The 23,336-nt window shown below is 44.3% G+C and overlaps 2 protein-coding genes and 1 long non-coding RNA gene across 3 annotated transcripts in view; 1 reads left to right on the forward strand and 2 right to left on the reverse strand.

The window, feature by feature from the left end:
- Positions 1 to 26: 26 nt before the first annotated feature.
- LOC119617731 lies at positions 27 to 1,978 on the forward strand. Its single transcript, XR_005234125.1, has 2 exons — positions 27 to 1,533; positions 1,617 to 1,978. It is a non-coding gene; the product is annotated as an uncharacterized LOC119617731 (long non-coding RNA).
- A 412-nt stretch (positions 1,979 to 2,390) lies between these two features.
- Positions 2,391 to 3,365, reverse strand: LOC108240942 (ADP-ribosylation factor-like protein 14). Its single transcript, XM_017424754.3, has 2 exons — positions 2,979 to 3,365; positions 2,391 to 2,726 (listed from the first exon to the last, which is right to left on the reverse strand). The coding sequence occupies exons 1-2, from the start codon at positions 3,291 to 3,293 to the stop codon at positions 2,418 to 2,420; spliced, it is 624 nt and encodes a 207-aa protein (XP_017280243.1). The 5' UTR covers positions 3,294 to 3,365; the 3' UTR covers positions 2,391 to 2,417.
- Positions 3,366 to 4,804: 1,439 nt separating this feature from the next.
- ppm1lb (protein phosphatase, Mg2+/Mn2+ dependent, 1Lb) overlaps positions 4,805 to 23,336 on the reverse strand; it is a 40,553-nt gene continuing 22,021 nt past the window's right edge. Inside the window, exons 2-4 of the mRNA XM_017424753.3 lie at positions 14,408 to 14,618; positions 7,503 to 7,664; positions 4,805 to 6,638 (exon numbers count right to left, since the gene is read on the reverse strand). Of these exons, the coding sequence (XP_017280242.1) occupies positions 6,295 to 6,638; positions 7,503 to 7,664; positions 14,408 to 14,618 (717 nt within the window). The 3' untranslated portion in view covers positions 4,805 to 6,294. The remainder of the gene's footprint in view (positions 6,639 to 7,502; positions 7,665 to 14,407; positions 14,619 to 23,336) is intronic.

Consider the following 23,336-nt stretch of genomic DNA (forward strand, 5'->3'; position numbering starts at 1 on the left):
CCACTCTCATTGGCTTCGCCGCTAACGTCGCCGAGCAGGGAACACCACCTTCTATTAACTCAGGTAATCCTTATAAAACCAAGGCGCAGGTACGGCCGCGGATGAATCCGCTTCTTTCGCCTCGTTGAAGGAAGACAAACCCCGTCTGTGGTCACCGAAACAACATGAAACTTCAACATTAATCAGTCATTGCTTCTGAATTGTGAATCAACAGAATTATATATTTTTTTTAAAAAGTAAATATTTTGATATAATATAATATTTTGAGGCAATCAAGCCTCTCTGAGACTTCTGCACCTGTCCACAGGTGTTTCGATCCGATTCGTTTCAGCTCCTTCAGCAGGTTTTAGTCCGATGGCCATCCTTGCCTGATTTCCGTCACGATCCTCCTGGAGAACCCACAACTGAGACAAAGCAGCACATTTTGCTCCCTTGGTGTGCCTTGATAGTCTTGAGATTCCCATGCCTTGATAGCGACGAAGGCAGCCCCGGGACGTAGCCGGGCCTCCTCCCAAGTTCTTCTGAACTCCACGGCATCGAGCGGAACACGAAGACAGACGGGAAGGGAAGAGGAACAGAAATGGCGTGGATATCCTAACCGGGCCTTTTGCCAAGTCAGCGAGGAAACCTAGTAAACAAACACGCCACTGAACGGAGCAAATGTGAAAACATTGCCATCCCTTTTGTCGCTGGAGTATCTGAGAAACTCAGAAGGATTTTCTCCAAACACAACATCCTGGTGCATTTCAAACCCAACAACAAACCTTTGAGACCTAGGCGATTTAAAATTTAAGGCATGATCTTAGATTCCCAACCAGTTTACTCCTTCACACAATCCGGTTTCAGCAGTTCGAAGTGAAAGTTTAGCTGATTTCTGATGCAAAATACAGCTTCTTTGTAAAAACAAAATTAAAAATCCTGACCCAAGGCTTTTTTTAAATTGAATTCTCCCTCCGGGTCGGGAATGAGTCTCTGCCTCACATGGAGTTTAAGTATTTGGGAGTCTTGTTCCTGAGTGATGGTAGGATGGAGTGGGAGATGGATGGACGGATCAGGGCCTCGTCTTCGGTAATGAGGACGTTGCTCCGATCGGCCGCAGTGAAGAAAGAGTCGAGTCAAAAAGTAAAACTCTCGATTCACTGGTCCGTCTACGTTCTGACCTTCAGCTGTGGTCAGGAGGTTTGGATCATGGTTCCTGGATCCAGGCAGCTGAAATGAGCTTCCTTCGTGGGACGGCCGGGCTCAGCCTCAGAGATCAGGTGAGGAGCTCCGTCATCCAGGGGAGCTCGGAGTAGAGCCGCTGCTCCTCCTCATCGAAAGGAGTCAGCTGAGGTGGTTCAGGCAGCTGATCCTCCTGAACGCTGGACACGTCCCACCGGAAGGAAGGAGACCTCGGGGCAGACCCAGATCCTCTCTGGGAACGCCTCGGGATCCCCCAGGAGAAGCCGGAGAGACTCTCTGGGGAGAGGGAGGTCCGGGTTTCCCTCCTGGACCTGTTGCCTCCCTGACCCGACCACAGATCAGCAGCAGAAGGTGGATGACTACACTCATAGCTTCGGTAATGAAACTGTAAACTACATGACTTCTAATTGTTGTATTTTTTCCTAATTCTTCAGTTTCTACCGATCGTCTCTTTGTTGATCTCAGCCAACAGATCATCTCTACTAAACAAGAAGCTTTACTGCTCACACGGAAGCTCTTACCTTCTGCTTCTTTAGCCAACTTAATGAGGATTTAAAAGACTGTTAGACCAGAACAAATATCAAAACAGGAACGTTTATTTCCTTGTAAAGCACATACAGAAAACCTTTTAAAAGATAGAAAGGAACTGATTGAACTAACAAACCAATGCTAACACTGAAAACCGTCCTAAAAGCCCCTTCATGAACCTGAACTTTAGACCCCGTTTCTCCCTTTACTTATATTAGACATCTAAAGGCTTTGTTTTATTTTTCACTTTGCTAAAGGCATTTTATTTCAGTGAAATTAAAAACCAAAACCATTCGGAGTGGGCACCATCTATCGTTCTGGAAGACAAGTACACAGATTATCATTAAATAAATAAAACAAACATACAATAGAAAATCATATGAAGCAACTAAAAAATATAAAAAACAGTTGATGACATGTTCACATACTGTTTCCCTGAACTGCCTTCAACATGGAAGATGAGAATAAAAAAATTGACCTCGATAATCCAAGATTTATTTCCTTTTATACAAAAATCTTTTTCTCACTTTTACTCCTCCACATTTCCTGATCAGCACCACCAAACAGATTAACTCTAAGCTCTGCGTTTGTATCATCTTATGACCTCACAGATGCCTCCATTTTGCAGACAAGTCTCTTACACACACACACACACACACACACACACACACACTCAGGAGGAATTAAACATTCAAATAAATCATTCATCAGCTGCCACAGAGCAAGGCTCGCTTCGCTGCAGTGAAACTGAGGCCTTTGGATCTCATCTTCACCCGTATGTCCTCCTGAGTCTGTCTGAGTGGAGTCTTTATCAGATACATCATCCTCCTGAAACCGTCCTCCAGCCCCGACCCGGTGGCGCCGGAGCAGGGCTGGACGAACCACGCCCGGCCGACGCACGCGCCCTTCAGGTCCAGCTTCAGGCAGAGTGTTTCTGGGCTCAGGGCGCCCGGCAGGTCCTGCTTGTTGGCCAGAACCACGAGAGGAACTCCCCTGAGACTGCCGTACCTCAGGACCTAAGGAGGGGAGGAAACAGCAGGGTGAAGCCCGTTATTCACTCATTCCTTTAAACCAGGTGTGTCGAAGCAGGGAAACATCTAAAACATGCAGAACTGCTTTAAACAGTTTCCTGTAAATCATCCTTGATAAAAAAAAGAAGCATACCAGTTATCTGTACGTAATTAACAAATGTAATATTTTTGGATAAAAATCAGAGTTTGAATGTTGCCACGCTGCTGATACGTGTCAGGTTTATGTGATGTTATTACCCGATGAAGTTCTCTGCGAGCCTCGTCCAGCCTCTCCTCGTCCCGGCTGTCCACCACAAACATCAGCCCAGCTGTGTCGTGAACGTGATGCTTCCAGTGGGGCCTCATCTTCCTCTGGCCCCCCACGTCCCACACCGTCAGCCCGGGGCCGTTGCGCTCCCCCTCCAGAGACTCCACGTTGAAGCCCACCGTTGGCACGGTGACCACGCTCTCGTTGTACTTGAGCTTGTACAGCAGGGTGGTCTTCCCCGAGCCGTTCAGGCCCAGCATGAGGACCTGCGCCTGCTTCCGAGGCACGGATCCGTGCGTCCCCATGTCTCAGCCGCGCGGAGCCGAGACGTCTTCCCTCCCCGCTGTGTACGCCGTGCTGTCTGCGTGCCTTTATGTGGACCGAGCGATCCCACCCCTCTCATCCCTGCGTTGCTTTCAGTAAAGCTATTTATATCCTTAATGACGACGCATCTGAGGAGGGCCCGGCGCGCAGCTCTGCGGTCTCACATCGCACCTGCCTCCACTCATCAAACGCACCAGCAGCCAGAAATCAGCGGGAGGATTATGAGCCCTCCCGGCTGGGCGTCTATTACGGACACATCAGTTATATTTTGGTTGCTCTTGCTGATGGATTAATGTGGTTCTATCTTCACACGGGCCTGCTGGCTGAATGTGACGGAGCAGAAATAGACTAATGAATCTCAAAACTACATCAGACCGGTTCTGATTCTGCAGACAGCGATTTACCCATTAGTGTCACGGATCTCGACCTGTGGTACTCAGGACCCCTTTAGGGGTTCTCAGGTATAAACTATTTACAAAAATAAACAAAAAGCTAATTAAGGCTAACAAGTGGAAGTGGACGACAGCAAACGATGCACCAGCGGCGTCTTAAGAAGCACCTGTTCCCAATGTTAACGCCAAGCGAGGGTTGTGAGAGGATCTTCAGTAATTCAATATACAAATGATAGATGATTGCTTTTTTGGGGGGGCATATTTGAGGAATAAAAAACAGTAGTGGGTGACACAGTGGTGCAGTGGTTGGAGCTAAAGAAGGTCGCAGGATCGCTTCCCAACCCGGGGCCTCTCTGGGTGGAGTTCACATGTTCTCCCCTGTGCTCACGGGTACTCCGGTTTCCTCCCACAGACCAAAAACATGCATGTTAGTTTCATTGGTGACTCTTAAATTGTCCCTAGGTGTGAATGGTTGTTTGTCTCCATGTGTCCCTGTGATGGACTGGAGACCTGTCCAGGGTGTCCCCCGCCTCTCGCACAGTGACTGCTGGAGAGACACCAGCTCCCCGTGACCCAGAAAGGAGAAGCGGGTAAAAGGAAATGGATGGATGGGAAATAATCGTTGTAAATGAATAAAATACATTCAATGGTTGTTAGGGCTGTTTGTGTTGGCATGATGTCCTTGTTTAAGTGGCTTTGAGATGATTCTGTGACAGCTGGAGGTCACAATTTCATGGGTCAATTGGGGATTGGAGACCTCCGCTCTGGACCCCCCTCAGCAGATGAAGGTCCAGCTGTGGACAGTCAGTCCCTGAATCAGTTGATCTGTTTCAGTACAAGCTTCCTTGGTGGTACCTGTAACATAAAGCTTTAAGAACCACCGTATTAGTGAGTTATCTTTACACCCAGTCAGTCTGCAGCAAATCAAATTCATGCCGTTCTGCTGCTGTTTCTGAGGCAGATTTCTCTGCATTTTTCCATCATTAAACAAGAACAAATAAAAATGGAGGAAACCTTTCAGGAGAAACAAAAGAACAAGTTTCACGTGATGCTTTCTGGGGTTTACTGATGCAAAAAAAAGAGACAAGAAAAGCGTCATATTTAAATGTCTGTTATTACTTTATTGCGCTCCAAAGAATGTAATGTACAACATGGGATTAAATGTTTTTATCAGTTACAGGTGAGCTGGTTTTCTTAAAAAAAAAAAAAAATACCGACAATCATTTCAATCTTACCTTTTAGATTAACATCTTTAAATTTGTATTTACTTCTTCTCTTTTTTTTACAGTTTATTAAAGTCAACAAAAGCAGGTACAAATGCCACAAACGTTCTGTACATCAATGAAAACGGGAACGAAGAAAAAAAAAAGGTTTTAAACGGTATACATTTCCGTGGTGTGTTTAGGTAATACCAACATGAAGACAGTATGTACATTCAGTTTACATTTTTTTGTGTCTCTTGGAGACACTGAACCTTTGAACTAACGAGGTCTGACACTGAGGGAAGCTCTGTGATCGACTGCATTTTATAAAAACAAACAAACGTTTTGGCAGCACAAAATAAAAAAAATAACAATATTAATAATAAGGCAACGGCGACGGGTCTCGTTAACAAACGGTTGTAATTTTAGTCCGGAATAAGTGAAGTTTATGTTTATCTTTAAGGTTATTTGTAAAAAGGTCAGACAAAGAACATGTTACTGTCATCACTTTAAAACTATCCTAAAGATTATTTCACCGACTTTAGTTTTGACGTTTATCCCAATTAAAAGATTTTCTTTAATCAGATCTTATGAGACGCGCTGGACGATCGCAGCGCTATCGGATGAAAGGTTAAAGACGGACAAACTACAGTTATCCAACACTAAACACCAATATTAGTTACACACGGTTGGATGAGCTCGGTCTGAGCAGAGCAGCTCGGCGGGTTGATCCCTCAGCGACCGTTTGAAAAAGACGTCCTCCTCCCCCACGCTGGGCCTCCACGCGGTGCAAACGTGGCGTAAAAAAAATGTCACCAGCTCTGTTTTCTGTACAGTACGAGGGTCTAATACGGGAAGCCTCCTCACCGTTGTGTGTTTGAGGATAAATTTGTGTTAAAAATACTGTAAAGATTTACACGGGATGGGTTTCTGTCAACGTGTTTGAACACTTTTTTTTTTTTAAAATCACCTCATTAATACAGTTAGATTAGATGGACACGGGTTAAAAAATAATAATAATAATAAAAAAAATTATTGGTCGCGTTTAAAATAAGAATGAAAGTAAATGCCACTTTCTTACATGTTCTTTGAGTCTGTCATGAAGTCATTTCTTCAGCTTCCTCTCCTGAACACACACACACACACACACACACACACACACAGCTGTACAAAACTAAATCTGCTTCATTGCATAACGTGACCCAGCTCACATTACAGCGTCTGACAGGGATGTTCGGGCCTAAAAGTCTTTTGTTTTGAGATAAAAAATAAAGGGGTTGGTTGTGTGAAGCCTGGAGAGCAAACGGTTTGCTCTTTTCCCAGTGAAGCCTATTAGAACTGCTGTTATTACGTCATTTCAAAGATGCAGACACTGCGTGGGAGATGGGCTACTTCTTCTCGCTGCTCTTGCCTTTAAACTTGACCACCATGACGGTGATGTTGTCGGGGCAGCCGCGGTAGAAGGACTGCAGGACGATGCTCTTGGCGCCAAAGTGCGGCTCGTCCAGCCGCTCCCGGATGAAGCGGACCGCCTCCTCGTTGCTGAAGGTGTCCCACAGGCCGTCCGACGCCAGGATCATGAACTCGGGCTGCAGCTTGTTCAGGTCGAAGGACACCACGTCGGGGTCGGGAATGACCACGTTCAGGTTCTTCAGGGGGTAGTCCCCCAGGGAGCGGGACATGGCCAGGATGCCCTGGACTCGCCAGGAGCCGTTGAAACTGATGAAGCCTCCTGCAGAAACAAACAAACAAACAGCTGAAAACATGATAAGCAATGAAAGAAAGAGACAGATGGGGGACAAAGGGAGGAGGTACCCAGTATGTAGCTTGTAAATACTCAGTAGGTACTTGATATGAACCCTGTACTCACCTTGAAGGTACTCAGCATGTACCTTGTACATTCCCGTGTATTTACCCCGTATATATCCTGAAAGTACCTTGATATCTGATATTATTTACAAACTAAAAACTTCAAATATGATCAGAGAAAACTGCATCTTATCGCAATTATTGTCTAAATTTAAAATCCACATTTTTGATTATTTATTTCAGTATTTACTGTGATAAGCTGTTCTTATTTGGGGTATTTAAAAACAAGGTTCGGCTCATCAGTAACACGTTTTATTTATTCCCACAGGAGAGAAGCGTTGGGTGCACGGCTCTGTCGGAGTCGGAGAAAAAAAACAGGAATTTTTTTTGTTTTTTATCCTCCAGTACCAAACCGGACCATTAGGTAGAGATGTTGGGCTTTCTGTCCGACTAATCTGACAATCTCCACTGAAACTGTCCTCAGCAGACAGAGCTGGAGGGAGAAGGATGCTTACAAACACTTTAAATAATGGGCACTGCCTGACTGCATCTGATAACACGCTGCCTTAGAAGCAAATTGTTATCAGTCAGTAAGTTTTGAGCCAAAGACAAGCTGGACCGATAAAAAAAAGAAATAAAATAGATAATAGTCCCGTCCCTTTGATCATAGGGAAACTTATTTTATATTTTCTCAGCAATCCGGGCTCTAATATTCCCTCAGATTAGAACTAAAGCATTGTTGTGTTGCTCAGAAGTGGTCAGATCGGGACTGCAGCGGTTTTCTCACCGGCCTTCTTGATCCTCTTGCGCTCCTTGAGCTGGTAGGGTTTATGGTCGTGTGAAAGGGGGATGGCGTTGCCGTCTTTATCGCACAGAACTCCGCGGGAGTCTCCGACGTTGGCCACCGTCAGCTCCTTATCGGACAGCAGAGCCACCAGACATGTGGTGCCTGAAGCAGAGAGGGGAGAGAGAGAGAGGCGAGAGAGTCACCTGGATTTTTATATCTGCGCGCCGTGTTATCTCATGACTTCATGTGTTGGAAATGTCAGGGACTTAAGTTCTTAAAACTTGTCCCCAGGGGGACGTAAATGTCTGCAGGAATTTCAAGGCTGTCCGTCAAGGAGCGTTCAGTTCGTCAGAGTGATGGGAGCGACTGAACGACTGGCCCTTAATGCTGAGAACCATTAGTGCGTTAAAACGTGTTTCACATAAATCAGTTTTCTATCAAAACTGTGGAAAATAAAAATCACATAAAAGCCGAACTTACAGAGGAAGTTGTGTAAAACTGAAGCAATCAGGACAGAAAAATAAGACAACACTGTGTTGCCCCGTCTATTTCACAAAGGACGACATGCGCCTCAAACTGTGCTGCCAACTAAATAACATCACTCTGCCCATTTTCATCACCCGCCACCATGAAAGTGTGTGAGTCTGTCTGTTAGTAAAATATCTTCTGAATCGTTGGACGGCTCATGGTGAAACAGACCAGCAGAAACCTTCAGAAAGTAATCATCGGATGCATGTCTGTCTACAGCCTGTTGGCTTTGGAGTCACTCTTGAAAACACAAAAATGGATCTAACTCGATCTATTTTACAAGCGGAGCTAAAATATGGCGTGGTAGTAGCTGAACCTCGTCCCCATCATAGTCTGAGTGCTAGCAAAATGTTTGTTCATAACTCTGACATGTGAGGTGACAAGAAATATGAGTTTTTTTCATTAAATGTAGCAGCCGCTACAACCAGCTTACTGTGGTATATAATTTATTTGTTTTTAAAGTGGGAATGCTGTTTTATATGCTATTTTTTAAATGTACAAGTTCTCCTAGGGTTGTTAAATATACATTTATTTAAGTTGAGCATTAATTGTTTTATTTTGCTTGTTTTGTTCGTGAAAAATACATCCTGGCCAAAACAAAAAAGGGAAAAGAAAGAAAAATCAGTGTTGAATATCGGCCTGATTTCTAAAAATCGGTCTCAGAATCGGCAGCAGAAAGACTCATCGGTCGATTTCTAAAATTTGTTTGTAGTTTGTAAAATCTCGTTGGCGTTTTACATTCAGAGAACAAAACCATACGACTAGAAAACGAGGAGCCTCACATCCAGAGGTTAAAGTAACTAACTACAGCCTGTACTTGTTGCTAAAAAGGGCGTCAAAGAGCGCTGAAGACACTTCGGTGATTAACGAGCGGCGGCTCCAAGACAGAAACCAGCGACGCATTTAGTTTTAATTGTATATGAGAAAATAAGAGGATGCACCGAAGCTCAAAACAACACGATTCCTCCACCCATACAGTCAGATGTTCGGCCACTGCACTTCATCCGTTAAGGCCCGGAGCTCGCCGTGAGAAAATATTTTCCTCTTTCTGTCACTTTCTGCGCCCGCTGCGTTTGTGGCAGAAGGTCGTGTTTAGATTGCGCAGCGAAGGCAACCGTGTTCGGGTGCAGAACGAGTGCAAATGACTGGATGGCCGTGTGTTGTCGTCGGTGCCGTTTGCTTCGCGAATACAATGAGACAAAGCAAATAAAGCATTAAGGTTGGAGCTAAACCCTGTGCACCTTTTGTGAATCTGGCCTTGAGTGTTTTCGAGTATGCACTGTCAGAAAAACAACAAAAAGCAACAAACACACTGAGCTCCTGTCCAGCACTAGGAGACGGAGAGAAAACAACGCAGCAAGTGAAACGCGTGAAAGAATGTACAATCGAGGCAAAAAAAAAAAAAAAAACTCTTTCAAGTTGACTTCTCTTCCCTATGCTCCGCTCTCCAAAACGCCTTTCTCCCTCCTTCCTCTCTTTGTTTAGCTTCCCAGCCAGGACTGAGCATAAGACTGGGAATCTGAGGCCTTTTGTGTGAGATCCAAACTCCTGCACAGTTTTTTTTGGTGGCCGTGTGTTCACGGAGCAAAGACGAAACCACAAAGTGGGAGAAAGGAGCGGAGAAAAGACTAAAAACGGAGAAAACAGGGGCTTCACCACCTGGGGATGGACCACCCAGACAGAAATATAATGAGATGTTGTAAAGAAAAGAAAGATGGAAGTAAATGGGACACAGAAAAAAACAAAACACACACACCAGGAGGCAGAAAAAAGCTACAGCAAAGCAGGTTTTATTGTCACTCCAAGGATGCAGATAACCTAGTAACATTTCAGAGTTTGTTTAAGGTCCACAGCTTGATGAAATGTTGACTGATTACAGTTTGCTTCCGGCATTTTTGCATTCAGAACAACGGAAACAGATTTGTCTCCTTTGTTGAGGGTCCTGACAAGCAAGACGAGGGAAAAACCGGCTGCAGAGGATACAGATAAAATCAAGAGCGAGCGTAGAGGCCGAAGTAGCTTGGGTGAGGGGCGGATTTTTCGAAAAGTGCCAAAATTATTGTTATTATCATAACTTTAAGGATAAAAATGGGAGATAAATAAGATGTCAAAGAACACTAAATGAGATCAAAATCGAAACAAGGTCATTTCAGACGGCACGCTGAATGTTGCCTGTCGTTTCATCACTGCGTCCATTTTTAATCCTGCCGCTCGGCCGTACCGCTGCGGCAGCCCGGTGCCTCGCTGTCCGGCTAATTATCCTTATCTAGTTCCCATGGTGATGGAGATAATGAACCGAGGTGCTTTGTGAGCACACCCTTCTCCAATTAGCCCGTCCATGCCAGGCGTACACTCAGCATTCCCTCATTAAAGCGGCACCGCATGAACCCTGCGCTGATGCTAATAACTGGCTTCGCCTGGTCAGGAGGACCTTCAGCGCTCTGATGAGATTAACGTCCAGCTTTTTTGCCTTTTTTCCCAACTCCAAATTTGTATCGTTGTGCTAATTTACTCTGAGCCAACTGAGCTCTCGGTACGTCTCAGTTTACGTTTGTAACCGAGCTGCGTGGCCTGTCGAGGACAAACGTGAGGCCACGACTGCAGGTCTTAACGCTCAATTCACATTTTTTTTTGCCCAAATCCATTTTTTTTTTTTTTGGCGCGGTTGTTTAAATGAGACCTCCATCAGACTCCAGTGCAAACAGTCCCCACTTCCTGAAATGAGCGGCATGCGTAGAAGAAGATGTGACGTCACGCTGAGTTTACAGGAGTAAATACGGCCGCTGAGAGCGTTAGCGTGCGTGTGTTGATCTGGGCCGACTGTAAAAGATAAAAGAAGACCGAGAAGAAAAAGAGCGCAGATGTTAACGATGACCTTTCTTTTTGGAGCTGAGGCGTTTGTGGATGAAGAGTCGGAGTCAAGAGGGGCGGGACTTTGACGTAAAGGTCGGATGAAATGCGACATGAACATTCACGCCATGAAAAAAAAAAAAATCAAATATGTGTCGCATACGGGCAAGAAAAAACTAAATAAATATCGGAATTGGGTCACATTTGGCTGCAGTGTGAACGTAGCCTGATACAACCCCGGCTCACGGTCAAATCTTCTCTAAAAATAAATAAATAATTGTAAAAATCTTCCTTTTTTACATTTCTCTTCGTGACCAAGTGCCACTGTTGGACTTCACTATTAGCGTGTTTTTTTTTTTACTGAGCGCATCACTCTGAACTACTTCATAAAGTCTACGCTACAGTTTTAGTTGTTTTTTTTTCTTACAACAAAGTTTGAAATCATTTCTGCCTTTTTTTACATCGTCTGTAATTCCACTCATCCTGTCCTCGATAACGACTCAAGTTTAGTTTCTTTTCATAGTCTTTATTGGATGAAACACTTAAAATACAGTCAACATCAGCAACTAAATTACAATACATCGCCATGGCAACAGAGAGTTTTCATCCTCCTTCTCACTCGTTTGAAGATGGGACCCCACATTACCCAGAATGCAGCTCTTCCACCAGAACCTGGTGCTCTAAGCAAACTTCTTTCCAAAACCCAATCCAACATTTATTTGTCCTTCCGCGGCTTCGGCAGCGGGAACATTCTCGCAGAGTTCTGATCGCAGAACAGATTTACGGCTCAGGTTATGGTTCCAAGACCCAGCAGCTGACGGAGTTAACTTTACTGTCATCAGTCTTTGCTTTTTAACACAACCAGCTGTATGAAAAGCAACAAAAAGTTTTGGTTTTTTTTAGCCTCAAGATCTTATGAGGCGAAGTGTCTTAAGCAGCTTTTTAAACATTGTTTAAAAATATATAAAAGTTCATCACATTAAAACAGTTTCTATGCTCCTCATTCATGCTGGGTAGCTGCGGGAAATTCTGTCGCTGGAAAATGTGACCGTAATTTGAAAATTCTCCTTAATCAAAACTTAAAAGTGAGCTGGTGATTTAATTTTAGACGGTGCACAAGAGTTATCTGACAGTTCGGACTTTGAGTCACGGGTTGTTTTCAGTCGTCATCCTTCGACATTAAATTTAGACCTCCTGCCGTTTCCTGCTTCTTCTTCTTCTTTCAGTTGTTCCCTCTTCAGGGGTCGAGTAGTCTTCCTCCATCTAACTCTGTCTTCTGGTCCTCGGTCCTCACTCCAGCTACCTCCATCCCTACGTCTCCTCTTTGTCTTTTTTCCTGGCAGCTGCCTCTCTAACATCCTTCTACCAATATGCCCACTGTCCCTCCTCTGCACATGTCCAAACCATCTCAGTCTGTCCTCTTTGTCTCTAACATCCTTCTGTCCCTCCTCTGCACATGTCCAAACCATCTCAGTCTGTCCTCTCTGAATTTATCAACCTGTGCTGTCCCTCTGATGACCTCATTCCTAATCCAGTCCATCCCTGTCCCTCCCATGGAGAACCTTGGAAAACGAGGATCTTTGGTTTTAACACCTGTGAGAGCGTCACCTAGAACAAATAACGTGCGCTGCGTTTCAATTTCCTGCGATATAACATCGTCCGAGGCAGAAATGAAGGGAGTAAATGTGTCAGTTGTTGATCTAAACCTTTGATTTAAACATTTAGCTGGTTTAACATCAGGATGACACAATGAGCGTACTTCTATAATTTAACTTCCTTGTGCCTAAATTGTAATATAAACGTTTCTTTCACACGTCTGAATATTTGTTCGTGAAACATGACTGTCACCTTATTGCTCCGTCCGGGAATAAACAATGATTTCTGGACTAAAAAAGGCACTGCCAACGTGCCTTTATGATGTGTGTCACGGAGCTAGATAAAGGTTAGTAGCACTGAACGGACTGAACTCCTGGGCGTGGCATCAAACTCTCAGGTCTGCTGGTAAACAGAGGGATGACCGATCAGGGGGATAAAGCCGACACGCTGCTGTCCTGAGGGGGTTTCTCTGTTTTCTCCCCTGTTAGGCTCAGTTTAGGCCCACATTACTGCAGACAGCTAGCTGTGCTGGACGCACAACTTTCACTCGATCAGCAGATTCCCCCAGAGAGACGCCGGCGAGGACGACCGGGGGGGACAAACACCGCATCGGATTCCGCTCTCCGAATGTCTGACGCTTAAAACGAGACGATAACGGGAGGGTTCGGATCAAAATGGTGCCCGACTCTCTCAATGAGCTCGGCGTTAGTCGTTCTTGTTTGGACTGTGGGAAGGAGGAATATAAATGATCCTGACAGCCCGACTGCAACCGTTTCAGGAGAAAACCGGAGATTCAGGAGGGGAGTTTTTTTTTTGAGCGAAACTCTGACCAGAGAGCTGATGCTTATCTCCAGCTGGGGAAGGAGGAAATGAGAGGAGGATGGCGTTAAAAAGACGATGAAAAGATACAGAGCCCCAGAAGGTACAGCAGCAGCAGCAGCAGGATGAGGACGTTTTTTCTTTTTTTTTTCTCTAAGATGTAATTATAAACTGTCACCTCTGGACTGGTTGCTTCAAATCTGCACATTTTAATTCGTTCTTTCTGTATCAGGCGAGGAATTGTTCCTGTGAGGATGTGACAGACCTCGAGGGGGGGCTACACCCTGTTCTGTAACATTTTCTTTTACACTCTACTCCTGCTCATGACATCATTTCTGTTGGGTTAGAAGAGCCGCGCCAAGACAAGAAAGGTTGAAGCGTTGAGCTTGGCGAACGTCAAAGTTGGACCACTAACGCAGAGCGGAACCTTTCCCCTCTGCCTCAATAATTCAGCAGTGATGGGGAGAAAAAGACTGTTCAGTTTGAACATTTTTTTAAATGAAACTTCTTATGCAAAAAGCCTCAAACAGCCTTGGTTGTGTTGTTGAATAAGCCCCGTTTTTGCACATTTTACTGCTCAGATGTAGACTCGTAGACAGTCTGTGTTCCCCTCCTTGTTTTAGAGCAGCCATCTTTTGTATTTTAATCCGTTTTTCTTCCTTCGTTGTGCTTGTTGCAAAACCTGCTCCTCCCCAACACCCTCCATCCATCACCATCTCCCTCGCAGTTTCCCTCTCTCCTGCATCCCCGATAATTACTACAAGCCTTGTGAAGATCAACTTGTATTTAAACAGCTGAATAAGCAGCACCTCGGGCTGCTGACAGTCACTGTTCCAACAATCGTCAAAGTGAAACAGTCGAGCAGAGCATGCTGGTTTTCCGTGCAGGGAATATGAGGGACTTTTAAAAACATGCTTTCTTATCATGTTCGGTCTAATAAGCGACGTGTGCGGCTAAAATCCATCTTAATAATCTTAGGTTTTCTTTATAATGACGTTTAGATGAATGTCAGCTAAAGAACCAACAAGCTAAACTACAAAAAAACAACATTTTCGCTTTGGAAGCATCACGTATGAATGCTAAATGTGTGTGCTGTGTAAGTGATTACACACCTGCTTCATTGTAAGTGACAGAGAGCTTGTCCAGGATTTCTTTGTCCAAAGCCAGTATCTGCTGCTCCAGGATGGAGGGATAGGAGAGGCTGACCCTGTCCTTCTTCTCGTCTTTCTCCTTGTCTTTTTCTCTGTTCCGTTCTCGCTCGTAGGTCAGTAGCTGCTGGCGCAGAGCCTCGGGCAGGTGGGCCTTCGCAAACTCAGCGGCAGCCTGGTGACGGGGAGAAAAAGGGGGAGAAAAATCAGACGGCTGCAGATAAACGATGGCTTTTTCTTTCTTTTTTTTGGGGGGGTTCACTTTATGTGCAACCAAACAAACACAATTCAGTCAACTAAAACAGATTTGAGAGCAGATGCCTGTTTGCATTTCAAATAAATGTTTCAATCCTAAAATGTTTTTGGTTTTTTTGGGCTAATGCAATGTTTTTGGTTGCAAGAAGAAAAGTTTTATTTGAGTTTCTTTTGCTCACACTCTAAGTTTTTGGTTTGATAGCTTATTAAATAAAAACAAAACCCTGATTAGGAATTTGTTTAAATTCTTATTTGACCTAAACAGTTGCGTAGATAGAGAAAAAAGGCTTGTATCGGTCTAACATTTAACACTAAATCTTTGTTTTTAATCAGACCCGTTCCAAATTCTACATCGACTAATATTTGCTTTGACTCGAGTTTCCTAAAAAAAGGGGGGTGAGAAGAACGTTTAACCCTTTTTCCCAAACTGAGAAATTCTGGATTCGATTCGTGTCAGACGCACAACTGTCTCCTCGAGCTTCACTGATCACAAAGTTTTGCACATCAGGACGAAAACTCTGCTCCATAAAAATCAGACTTAGCTCTTTGGTTTTCTGTGCTCAGTCAGACTAAGTCTCAGATAAATCTGAGCTTTTAATGGAAGGGCACAAACATCCCCCTGCTCTGAAGGAGGAATGTGAAAACGCCTCCCTGGTGAGAAACTTTGCTCAGGAGGCAGTCAGGCCCAGGCAAGGTCAAGTAAACAGAAGAAAAACATTAATTACTGCGCTGTTTCTCACTTGTTTAATCGTGATGAAAACTAGAGGATAAAAAACATTTATTTTTCTTCAGGTTTTGGAGTAATTCGTGCTCAGGTTTCTAGTAAATGCACTAAAAACGAATCAATTTTTGATGCAGAAGAATCAGCAGCTTACTTTTCGTTGACACACATAAAGATTAATATACCACCTGATTAAAAAAAAAAATTGTATGCATGTATACACACAATGTACCAAATGCTGAGCTCCAATAGAGGCAACCTAAAGTCCTTTCTGCCTTGCTGAAACAGATAAACACAGATAAAGAGAGATAAAAAAAAAAAAGCATCTCCTGTTAAATCCACATCGGCTCACGCTGCGAGATACAGCCGAGCTGGAGAAACCGTATCCTCATCTCTTCCTCCCAAAGATAACACCAAGCAAACCCTTTTTTTTTTCTCACACGTTTGACTTTGCAGGTTCAGAGCAAACAGCGCCCGTCTTCCAAGGCCGAGGGACGCAAGGTCGCAGACTACAAGTGTCACGTAATATACCGCTGACGGGCCACCGAGCCGCGCCATGCAAGATTCATAAAGCTCGTGTTTCAGACAAGGGTTTCACTTCGAGGAAGCGTAAGAGCTGCAGAAAGTAAGAACCGGGGGGGTGGGGGGGGGGGGGGGGGAATAAGAAATGAGCAGAGGAAAAAGTGTTGTTTTCTATAACTGGATGTAAAGATTGAAGGAAATTAGACAGAAATCTGCAGACAAACTGAATGACTTCGGTGCTCATACACTGTCCCCGTTCAGCTCCCTCTCCGATCTATACCTCCCTCTCTGCCATCTGCGATGGGAAATTGCTTTAAAAAAAAGGACTCAAATAACTCTGCCTACTTTGCTTTTTTTTCCCTCTCCGCATGCAAACAATTCGTCTAGTCCTCTCGGTGTATTTAGTCAGCACTACTGAGGCTTTCCTCTGCACACTCGGTCAATCTGGCCCTATCTTCTCTCGTTTTTCTCATTTCCTACAGTTCGCTCCGTCCGCCTCCGCGGCGACGCTTCAGCCCGAAATCAACCTCGGATCTTTAGCGCATTAGTCCCTTTCTGACTCGGCTTTCTTTTGGTGTGGGAGCAATCGGCGCCGACATACTTTCATCCCTCGGTTACCACGTGGGAAGCAGGAGTCAACAAATGAGGTTCAAAAGGTCAGAAATGGAGCAGGAAGTCTTTTGTCTCATTGGGTAATGTCCCAGTTACCACTTTAACCGTCTTCCCTCCCCGTCCCTTAAGAGCTGGGGGTCACAGTTTCTTCAGTCCGGAGGACGGAGGACTTATCTGACCGCCGTCTTGCTGGCTAATCGGACCAGCCCGTTTAACGCCAGATTAGGAAATGAACGTAGAAATGGTGCATGAGAGAGGGGTATTAAGTACAGATGGAGACAACGGCTGAAACGGAGAGACGAGGACAAGTAAACGAGAACAAAACGAAGTGTGAGATTAGCGAATGGCTTAAGAGCACAATGAAGGCGCGTGAAAGAAAGCCACTATGAGATTAGAGCCGGAGTAAAGTAGGGTGAACGGTATAAGCTGGTGCTGACGATCATGGGAGAGTTACTCAAACAGAAAGACACAGCAAAAAAATAAATAAATGTTGGAACGTGTCGAAACTGGGATGGAGACTTAGTGACAGGGTTTTGCTTTAACTGGTCGTAGACGTACAGGAGAGTAGCGTCAACACAGAGGAAGGCGGTGAGTTCCCATGGCTCGGACGCTATTTTTAGTAAACCGTGGAAGAGCTTACTCCAAAAAAAGAATAAAAACAAACTGCTTGGAACCTCTTCGGGCTGCACCGTGTCACAGCTGGTTACGCTCTTGCCTCGTAGCAAAAAAAAATTAAAAAGGTTGCAGGTTCAAACCCCAGCTGGGGCAGTTCTCCCTTCACTCGTGTCGGTTTCCTCCCACAGTCCAAAAACATGCCCGTCAGGTTAACTGGAGACTCTCTACAACTCAGAACAGTATCGCTACATGAACGTAAGGACAGATTTTTAAAATGGCATGCTTTTATGAGAGGCGGGCGATCATGTAATTGCCTGAAGCTGCACGTTTGTTTGTCTATTAGCAAGATATCTCATGAATCAGTCGTCAGAGTTTATCCAAACTTTCCTACAGTAATCATCAGATGCGCCTCTACGGCGGATTAACTTTTGGATTTAACTCGATTCAAGATGGCCGCCACAGCCAGTCGACCTTAGCAGACGTAAACGTGGCGATGACTCGGTCATTTCCACAGATACTGAGCTAAAACTTGGTGAATTCAAACCACATACTCTTTGTTTAAAGCTTTGGGATGCCTTGCATTCCTTCGCAAAACCTTACTTTTTAAAGTTTTCTCCTTTTTGTTATCAGTGTCGTTTAAAACCAAAGACAAAGCAATGGTCATATGTAGTTGTAGCAAAAAGAAGCAGACTCACAGACTGATTCAGCAACTGAGCTGCAGGGTTGAGGGGACGGACCCAAAAGATTTACTAATCTACTATTAGTTTTTAGGCACTGGAATATTTATTTGATTAAAATATGTCGTGAACTGTTCTCTCCACGTTTTCTCTGTTGTTTGTGAGGACAAATAAAAAGCACAGTCCTGTCAGGGTGATTGGTTTAGGCGCTCTTGTGTCCTGGTTTTTAATTCGGACCGATTTTCACCGATTTTATTCTGATTCTTCTGACTCTAACACTGCGCTTCAGAGAGAAATTACTCCTGGCGCTGGCGGAGCATCACGTTGGGCTCACCTTCACACCGCACTTCCCCTGCAGCACACGCACACACACACACACACACACAGTCATTACACACATGTACGGACCTTCCTGTCTCAATGAGGCTACGCTAACGCTTTGGATCATCTGCCCCGTTACCCCGGCAGTTCATCTGGACGACCGACGCGAGCCACGGAAATCAGGTCCTCTGTAGAGTTCCACCAATCGTACCACAAGGCAGGCAGAACCGAGGAGAATCGTTTTCTTTTCAGGATCGCTACGAAGAAAACATGACCGGAGAAGAAAAATCTCTTTCTGCCCCTGACACGGCGCTCTGGGGATAAGACTAGCTGTGGGAGACGGCCGTCTGACAGATGAAGAAGGCAGAAGGAAAAGAGTGGGACGAGACAGAGCGAGGTGTAAAACCCCTTCATTAGCATCTCTCAAGTAAATTATTAAAAGAAAAAGAGACTTCAGTTTGAGATGCGTCACAGAAACAAAGCAATGACACACAAAGGCGGCGGTGGATACTAACGAGTCTGGAAATGCAAATACTCTGAGCTGCTTTCCTGAGATAATAACGAGAAGAAAAAGAAAAAATAAAGAACCGTAAGTAAGAGAAGAAGAACTCAAGAACGTGCTTCCTGTGAGCCTGGAGGCAGATGGGAGGCTGTGTTTGTGCGGCCTTGAAAACGCCTCTTCCCAACACACAGATTTTTTTTTTTTTTACCAAAAACCATTTCACTCTTCCAGTTATAAAACACACAAAAAAAAAAGAAAAACACACAACAAACATCCTGAGCACAGATGGTCTCTGGGAGGGAAGAGACAGAGGGCTGTGGGTGTGGAGGCAACAATACGGTGAACCTCAAATCTCCTTTAGTGACCGAAAAAAAGAGCTCACAAATGGGCAAAAATAAACCACTCAGAGCTACATTCATATTCAAATACCTGTCGTGTCTCCAGTAGCCGACAGCAGAGAGGGCAGAAATTGCTTCTATGAAATGAATGAGGATTTCAGAAGGGAAGAGGCAGAGCTCGAAAAAATGAAAGGGGCCCGGAAAGTTGAACAGAAATCCATTAAAAGTTGCACCAAACGCCTCGGTGCCTTCAGCCTTCAAAGAGAGAGAAAGAAAGGTCTACACGAGGTTCTCCATCCTGGTCCAAACATGACAAATCAGTTTCATCGCACCGATTCTGACCAATCAAGAAGAGCAAGACGGGTATGAGAAGAACATCTGCTGACCACAGTTCTAGCTGCCAGAGGTACTGGGAGGCTCGACATCTGTCCCACCTCAACAGATGTCTCATTAAAAGTCCCCTCAAACCTGCAGCAGGACACTAAAACCTAAAGCACAGGACAGCAGGCCGCAGGCTGTTGGCTCATTCTGTTTCCAATAAAGCAGGTTTTACTACAAAGGTGACCGCCCAGTAAATCCAAATGCTCCGCTCCGGATGCACACAGCAGACAGATACGCACACGGCCACACAAACCGAGGCAGACCGCGCCTGTGAGATGATTCACATTCAGGGCGAGAGCAGACCCAAGACCCATCGGCGCATCTCTCCAGCAACAATGCATGCACAGAGCACAGAATACGCGCCGCGTGTCCTTCCAGAGAGCGACGGATCCATCAGAGGAGGTGAAAACTCATATTAAACCCGAACAGACAAATGGTAATAGGCTGCCTAGATGATCCATGGCTTAACGTGGGAGTAAGCGCTTCCTGACATTGTCTACGACCTGGGTACCAACTTGGTAGATTTATGTTTGGTTTACAGAAGGAGCCCAGCGTTGTTCCCAAGATATGCTGCTGTCGGAAGACGATTCACCGGACTGCTGAAGCAAAATGTCACGTGTCGCAGCTGAAAACGGACAGTTCAGACCTACTGAAGTGGGGTTCTGTGGTAAGGTTGTTCACAATTAATATCCTGCCTGTTGTCGTTTTTTGGAAAAAAACAAGTTTAATTCTGACCGGAATGACAGGCTGACGGCTAGTTTGAGCTGAGCTGAGACCAAAGTGGATATCTGTTGTCTTAAAACGGCTCTAATACCAAAGTTTTTTTTAAGTTTATGTGAATGGTAACATCCAGCTGAAGACATTTCTAGAAATGGTGCTTTTAAGAAACTGCAAATATTACAACCTGGTTTTTCCCATGTGGACAAGGTCTCAGCTAGCTGTAGATTCATGAGACGTATTTAAATGATCTTATCATGAGCGAGCTTGTTGTCTGCAGTAACCAAATGTTTTATAAACTGGAACACAGGCAAGTTAATCAGAGAAAAGAGAGCAGCCTGGTTTTTCCATTTAAAAGCCTGTGTTGCCTGAATTAAAATGCAAAAACCATCAGCATTCCTTCACAAGAAAACACAACTTTATCGTCATATTACCTCTTCATACATTCACAAACTACAACTCCTTTAAACAGTCAAAAATCCTTTTAATGTACTGAGTTTCGCCAGTTTTAGGTTGTTGGTTTTTTTTTGCTCTGTAAATGACCTCCAACACTTCTGGTGGATTCGACTCACTTCGAGACATTTCTTTTTATTCATGAGCTGACACAAAATCACAGAGGAAGAAAAGCCGACCCATAACATTTGACAGATGCAGCAGCTTTTATTTGCGAGCAGTGTTGGTTTTATTCCCCGAAACTGAAAGCCACACATTGCTCAAACACATAAACAGCTGCCAACAGAGTAATCGCAGACATTAAGCAATACGGCCCTGTAATTTTTTATTATTTTTTTTTTTGGGGGGGGGGGAGAATAAACATGAATCTAAGTGTTATTGCCGAGCTTCGCCTGTGTTCTGCAGGTGGCAACGTTTGGGCTTCAGAGTGTCACAAACGGACAGCAGCAGTCGATAGCTTTGACCCAGGTGCTTCACACGTCACGGTCCAAGAGGCACGCAATTAGAATACCTTCAGCTTGTATAAATCAGCGCAGGTAATTAAACACCACAGTGACGGAAGGACAAAGCCCAAACGAGGTACGTGAGGGGAAGAAAGCGAAGGCGATAAAGCCATTTTACATGTGCGTTCAGGTGCGAAAAATGAGCAGAACGGGGGAAATAAAAGGAGAGGGACCGAATGAGACAGAAGAATCACCTCGACGCAGATACGCTTCTGAATCTCTTACAGGTGTGAAACTGATTAAAAGCCCATGAGACTAATTTATATGCTTTTATCATATGGCTGCTTTGCACAGAATAATGACTTTTTTAATGCAGAGTCTGTTCACTCAACATTAAACAGAAGTTTGTAAGCTAAATGAGTCAAGAGTGACCACAAGTAGCTCTGAAGTCAGGTTTAATGGCAGGTGATCGCTGGTGTTCACTGTGGATTATAATGATACTGTAAGAAAGTTGTAATTATGCTTTGTGACGGCAACACGTTGGGCTTCAGGTACAGTCCCGTCCTTCGTCTTCAGCAAGTCTTAATGTGATCAACAACCAGAAAGCACCGCACTCAATCCCACGCTTTTACTACAGCTGCGATAAATCCAATGATAATTCAGGATAAATATCACACATTTATGTTGGATTACAGAGTAAGGAAACCTACGTATGACATTCTTTCGAGCAGGTGCTGCAGTGATAAATGAAACATCGCCGCAGAGCTGCGGGATGGACATTTCTCCGGCGCAGATGGACCTCTGGCTTTTAGAACAGCAAATCAGAAACATCCGAGGGATTAAACGCAGCAGTAACCCTTTTAGGAATAACTGCAACATGACTTAAACGAGATGCTGTTATTTGACCGAGCAACAGTTTCACTGGTTGGACGCTAAGGTCATCATTTAACGGTCTTTTCACACCAAAAGTGGCGAGCACGGAGCTCGCCGCGGGGTTTGAGACGAGCTCTCTGCTCCGCAGCAGAGCCACAGGCCGAGTTTTTAGAGCTACACGAGCAGAAGAGACTTTGAGTCCACTGGCTGTGGAATAGTCGTAGCGTATCGTGGCCAGAGTTCCATCTCCGTTGATGCCACCAGCGTGCTCTTTGCTTGCCGCAAAAAAGGGACCATCCTGGAGTGGCGGAAGAGAAAGACGATGCGTTTCAGAGCCCATTGCTACGGCTGCGTTAAGTTTGAAAGAGCACAATGTGAATTAAATTTCTGTTTTTCAAATGCCCCTGCTAAACAGGCTTACAGGAAAGAAAAAGCCTGCTAAGAATATGAACTTTAACTTAATCAAACTAAGATTTAATGGATTTATTTGAATGTAGGAAATAATTACAAGAGCATTTTATTTAAAGGAATGAGTCAGGTTGATCCTGAAAGTCGATCAGCTGTAGATGTGTAACCAACGATTACTTTGAGAGTTTCAACAAAATCTGCCCACCTGGTTGGGAGATATTTTGGTAGCAGACAGAAAGGGAAACACACAGAAAGCCCAGTAACAGGCGATCATTATTATCCCTCCTTAAATACATTTTATAAGGGCGAATGACAGCTCAGGGGGGGTTGCACATTAGGAAAGCTGGACACAGCTTTGGACACCACACTAATGTGACGAAGACAAACTATATGTTTTGTCAGGAGAACAAAACAGAAAGATTAGCAACAATTAGAAAAATAACATCCATATTAGTTGGTAATGTACTATAGCTTCTAAGTATTCAAACTTGCTTTTGCTGATTAATGTTATGCTAAACGTTGAGGTTTAGGCATGTTGTTGTGGCAAAATAGTTGTTGTTTTTGTAGATTTAATGTGTGCAGTTAAAGGAACTAACAACAAAATTGCAATAGTGCAGCCTGGTTGGTATTGATACAACTTATAGTGACATAAATATACAGTTTCATTAAAAAAAAAATCAAACTGTAGCAAAAATACGCTGTCTGTTCTTTTTTTTTTAATAAGTAAGACTAGAATGATGATCCAGAGGGTTTAGCTGAGCACATCTCAGACTTCCATCAGTTTACTGATGTCCTTGTGCTGAGGACAAAAGCTGCTACAATTAAATGTTTGTATTTATATGAAATAAAAAGTCTCTTATTGTGTGAACTCCTCAAGGCTGCAAGAGGAGGGAAGAGACGAGAAAGGAGAGAAGAGAAGGGATTTGGTATCTCCGTAGGCTTGTCCTTTGGCATCTATTAGAGCTGCATTTATCCTTTGGACCTCAACACCTACCTCTGGTCTATTTATACTCACTCCTCTGCAGGATTTCTGTGTGTGGAGTATAGAATTGACA

Source organism: Kryptolebias marmoratus, linkage group LG2 (genome assembly GCF_001649575.2).
Source record: "Kryptolebias marmoratus isolate JLee-2015 linkage group LG2, ASM164957v2, whole genome shotgun sequence".
NCBI classification, from domain to species: Eukaryota; Metazoa; Chordata; class Actinopteri; order Cyprinodontiformes; family Rivulidae; genus Kryptolebias; species Kryptolebias marmoratus.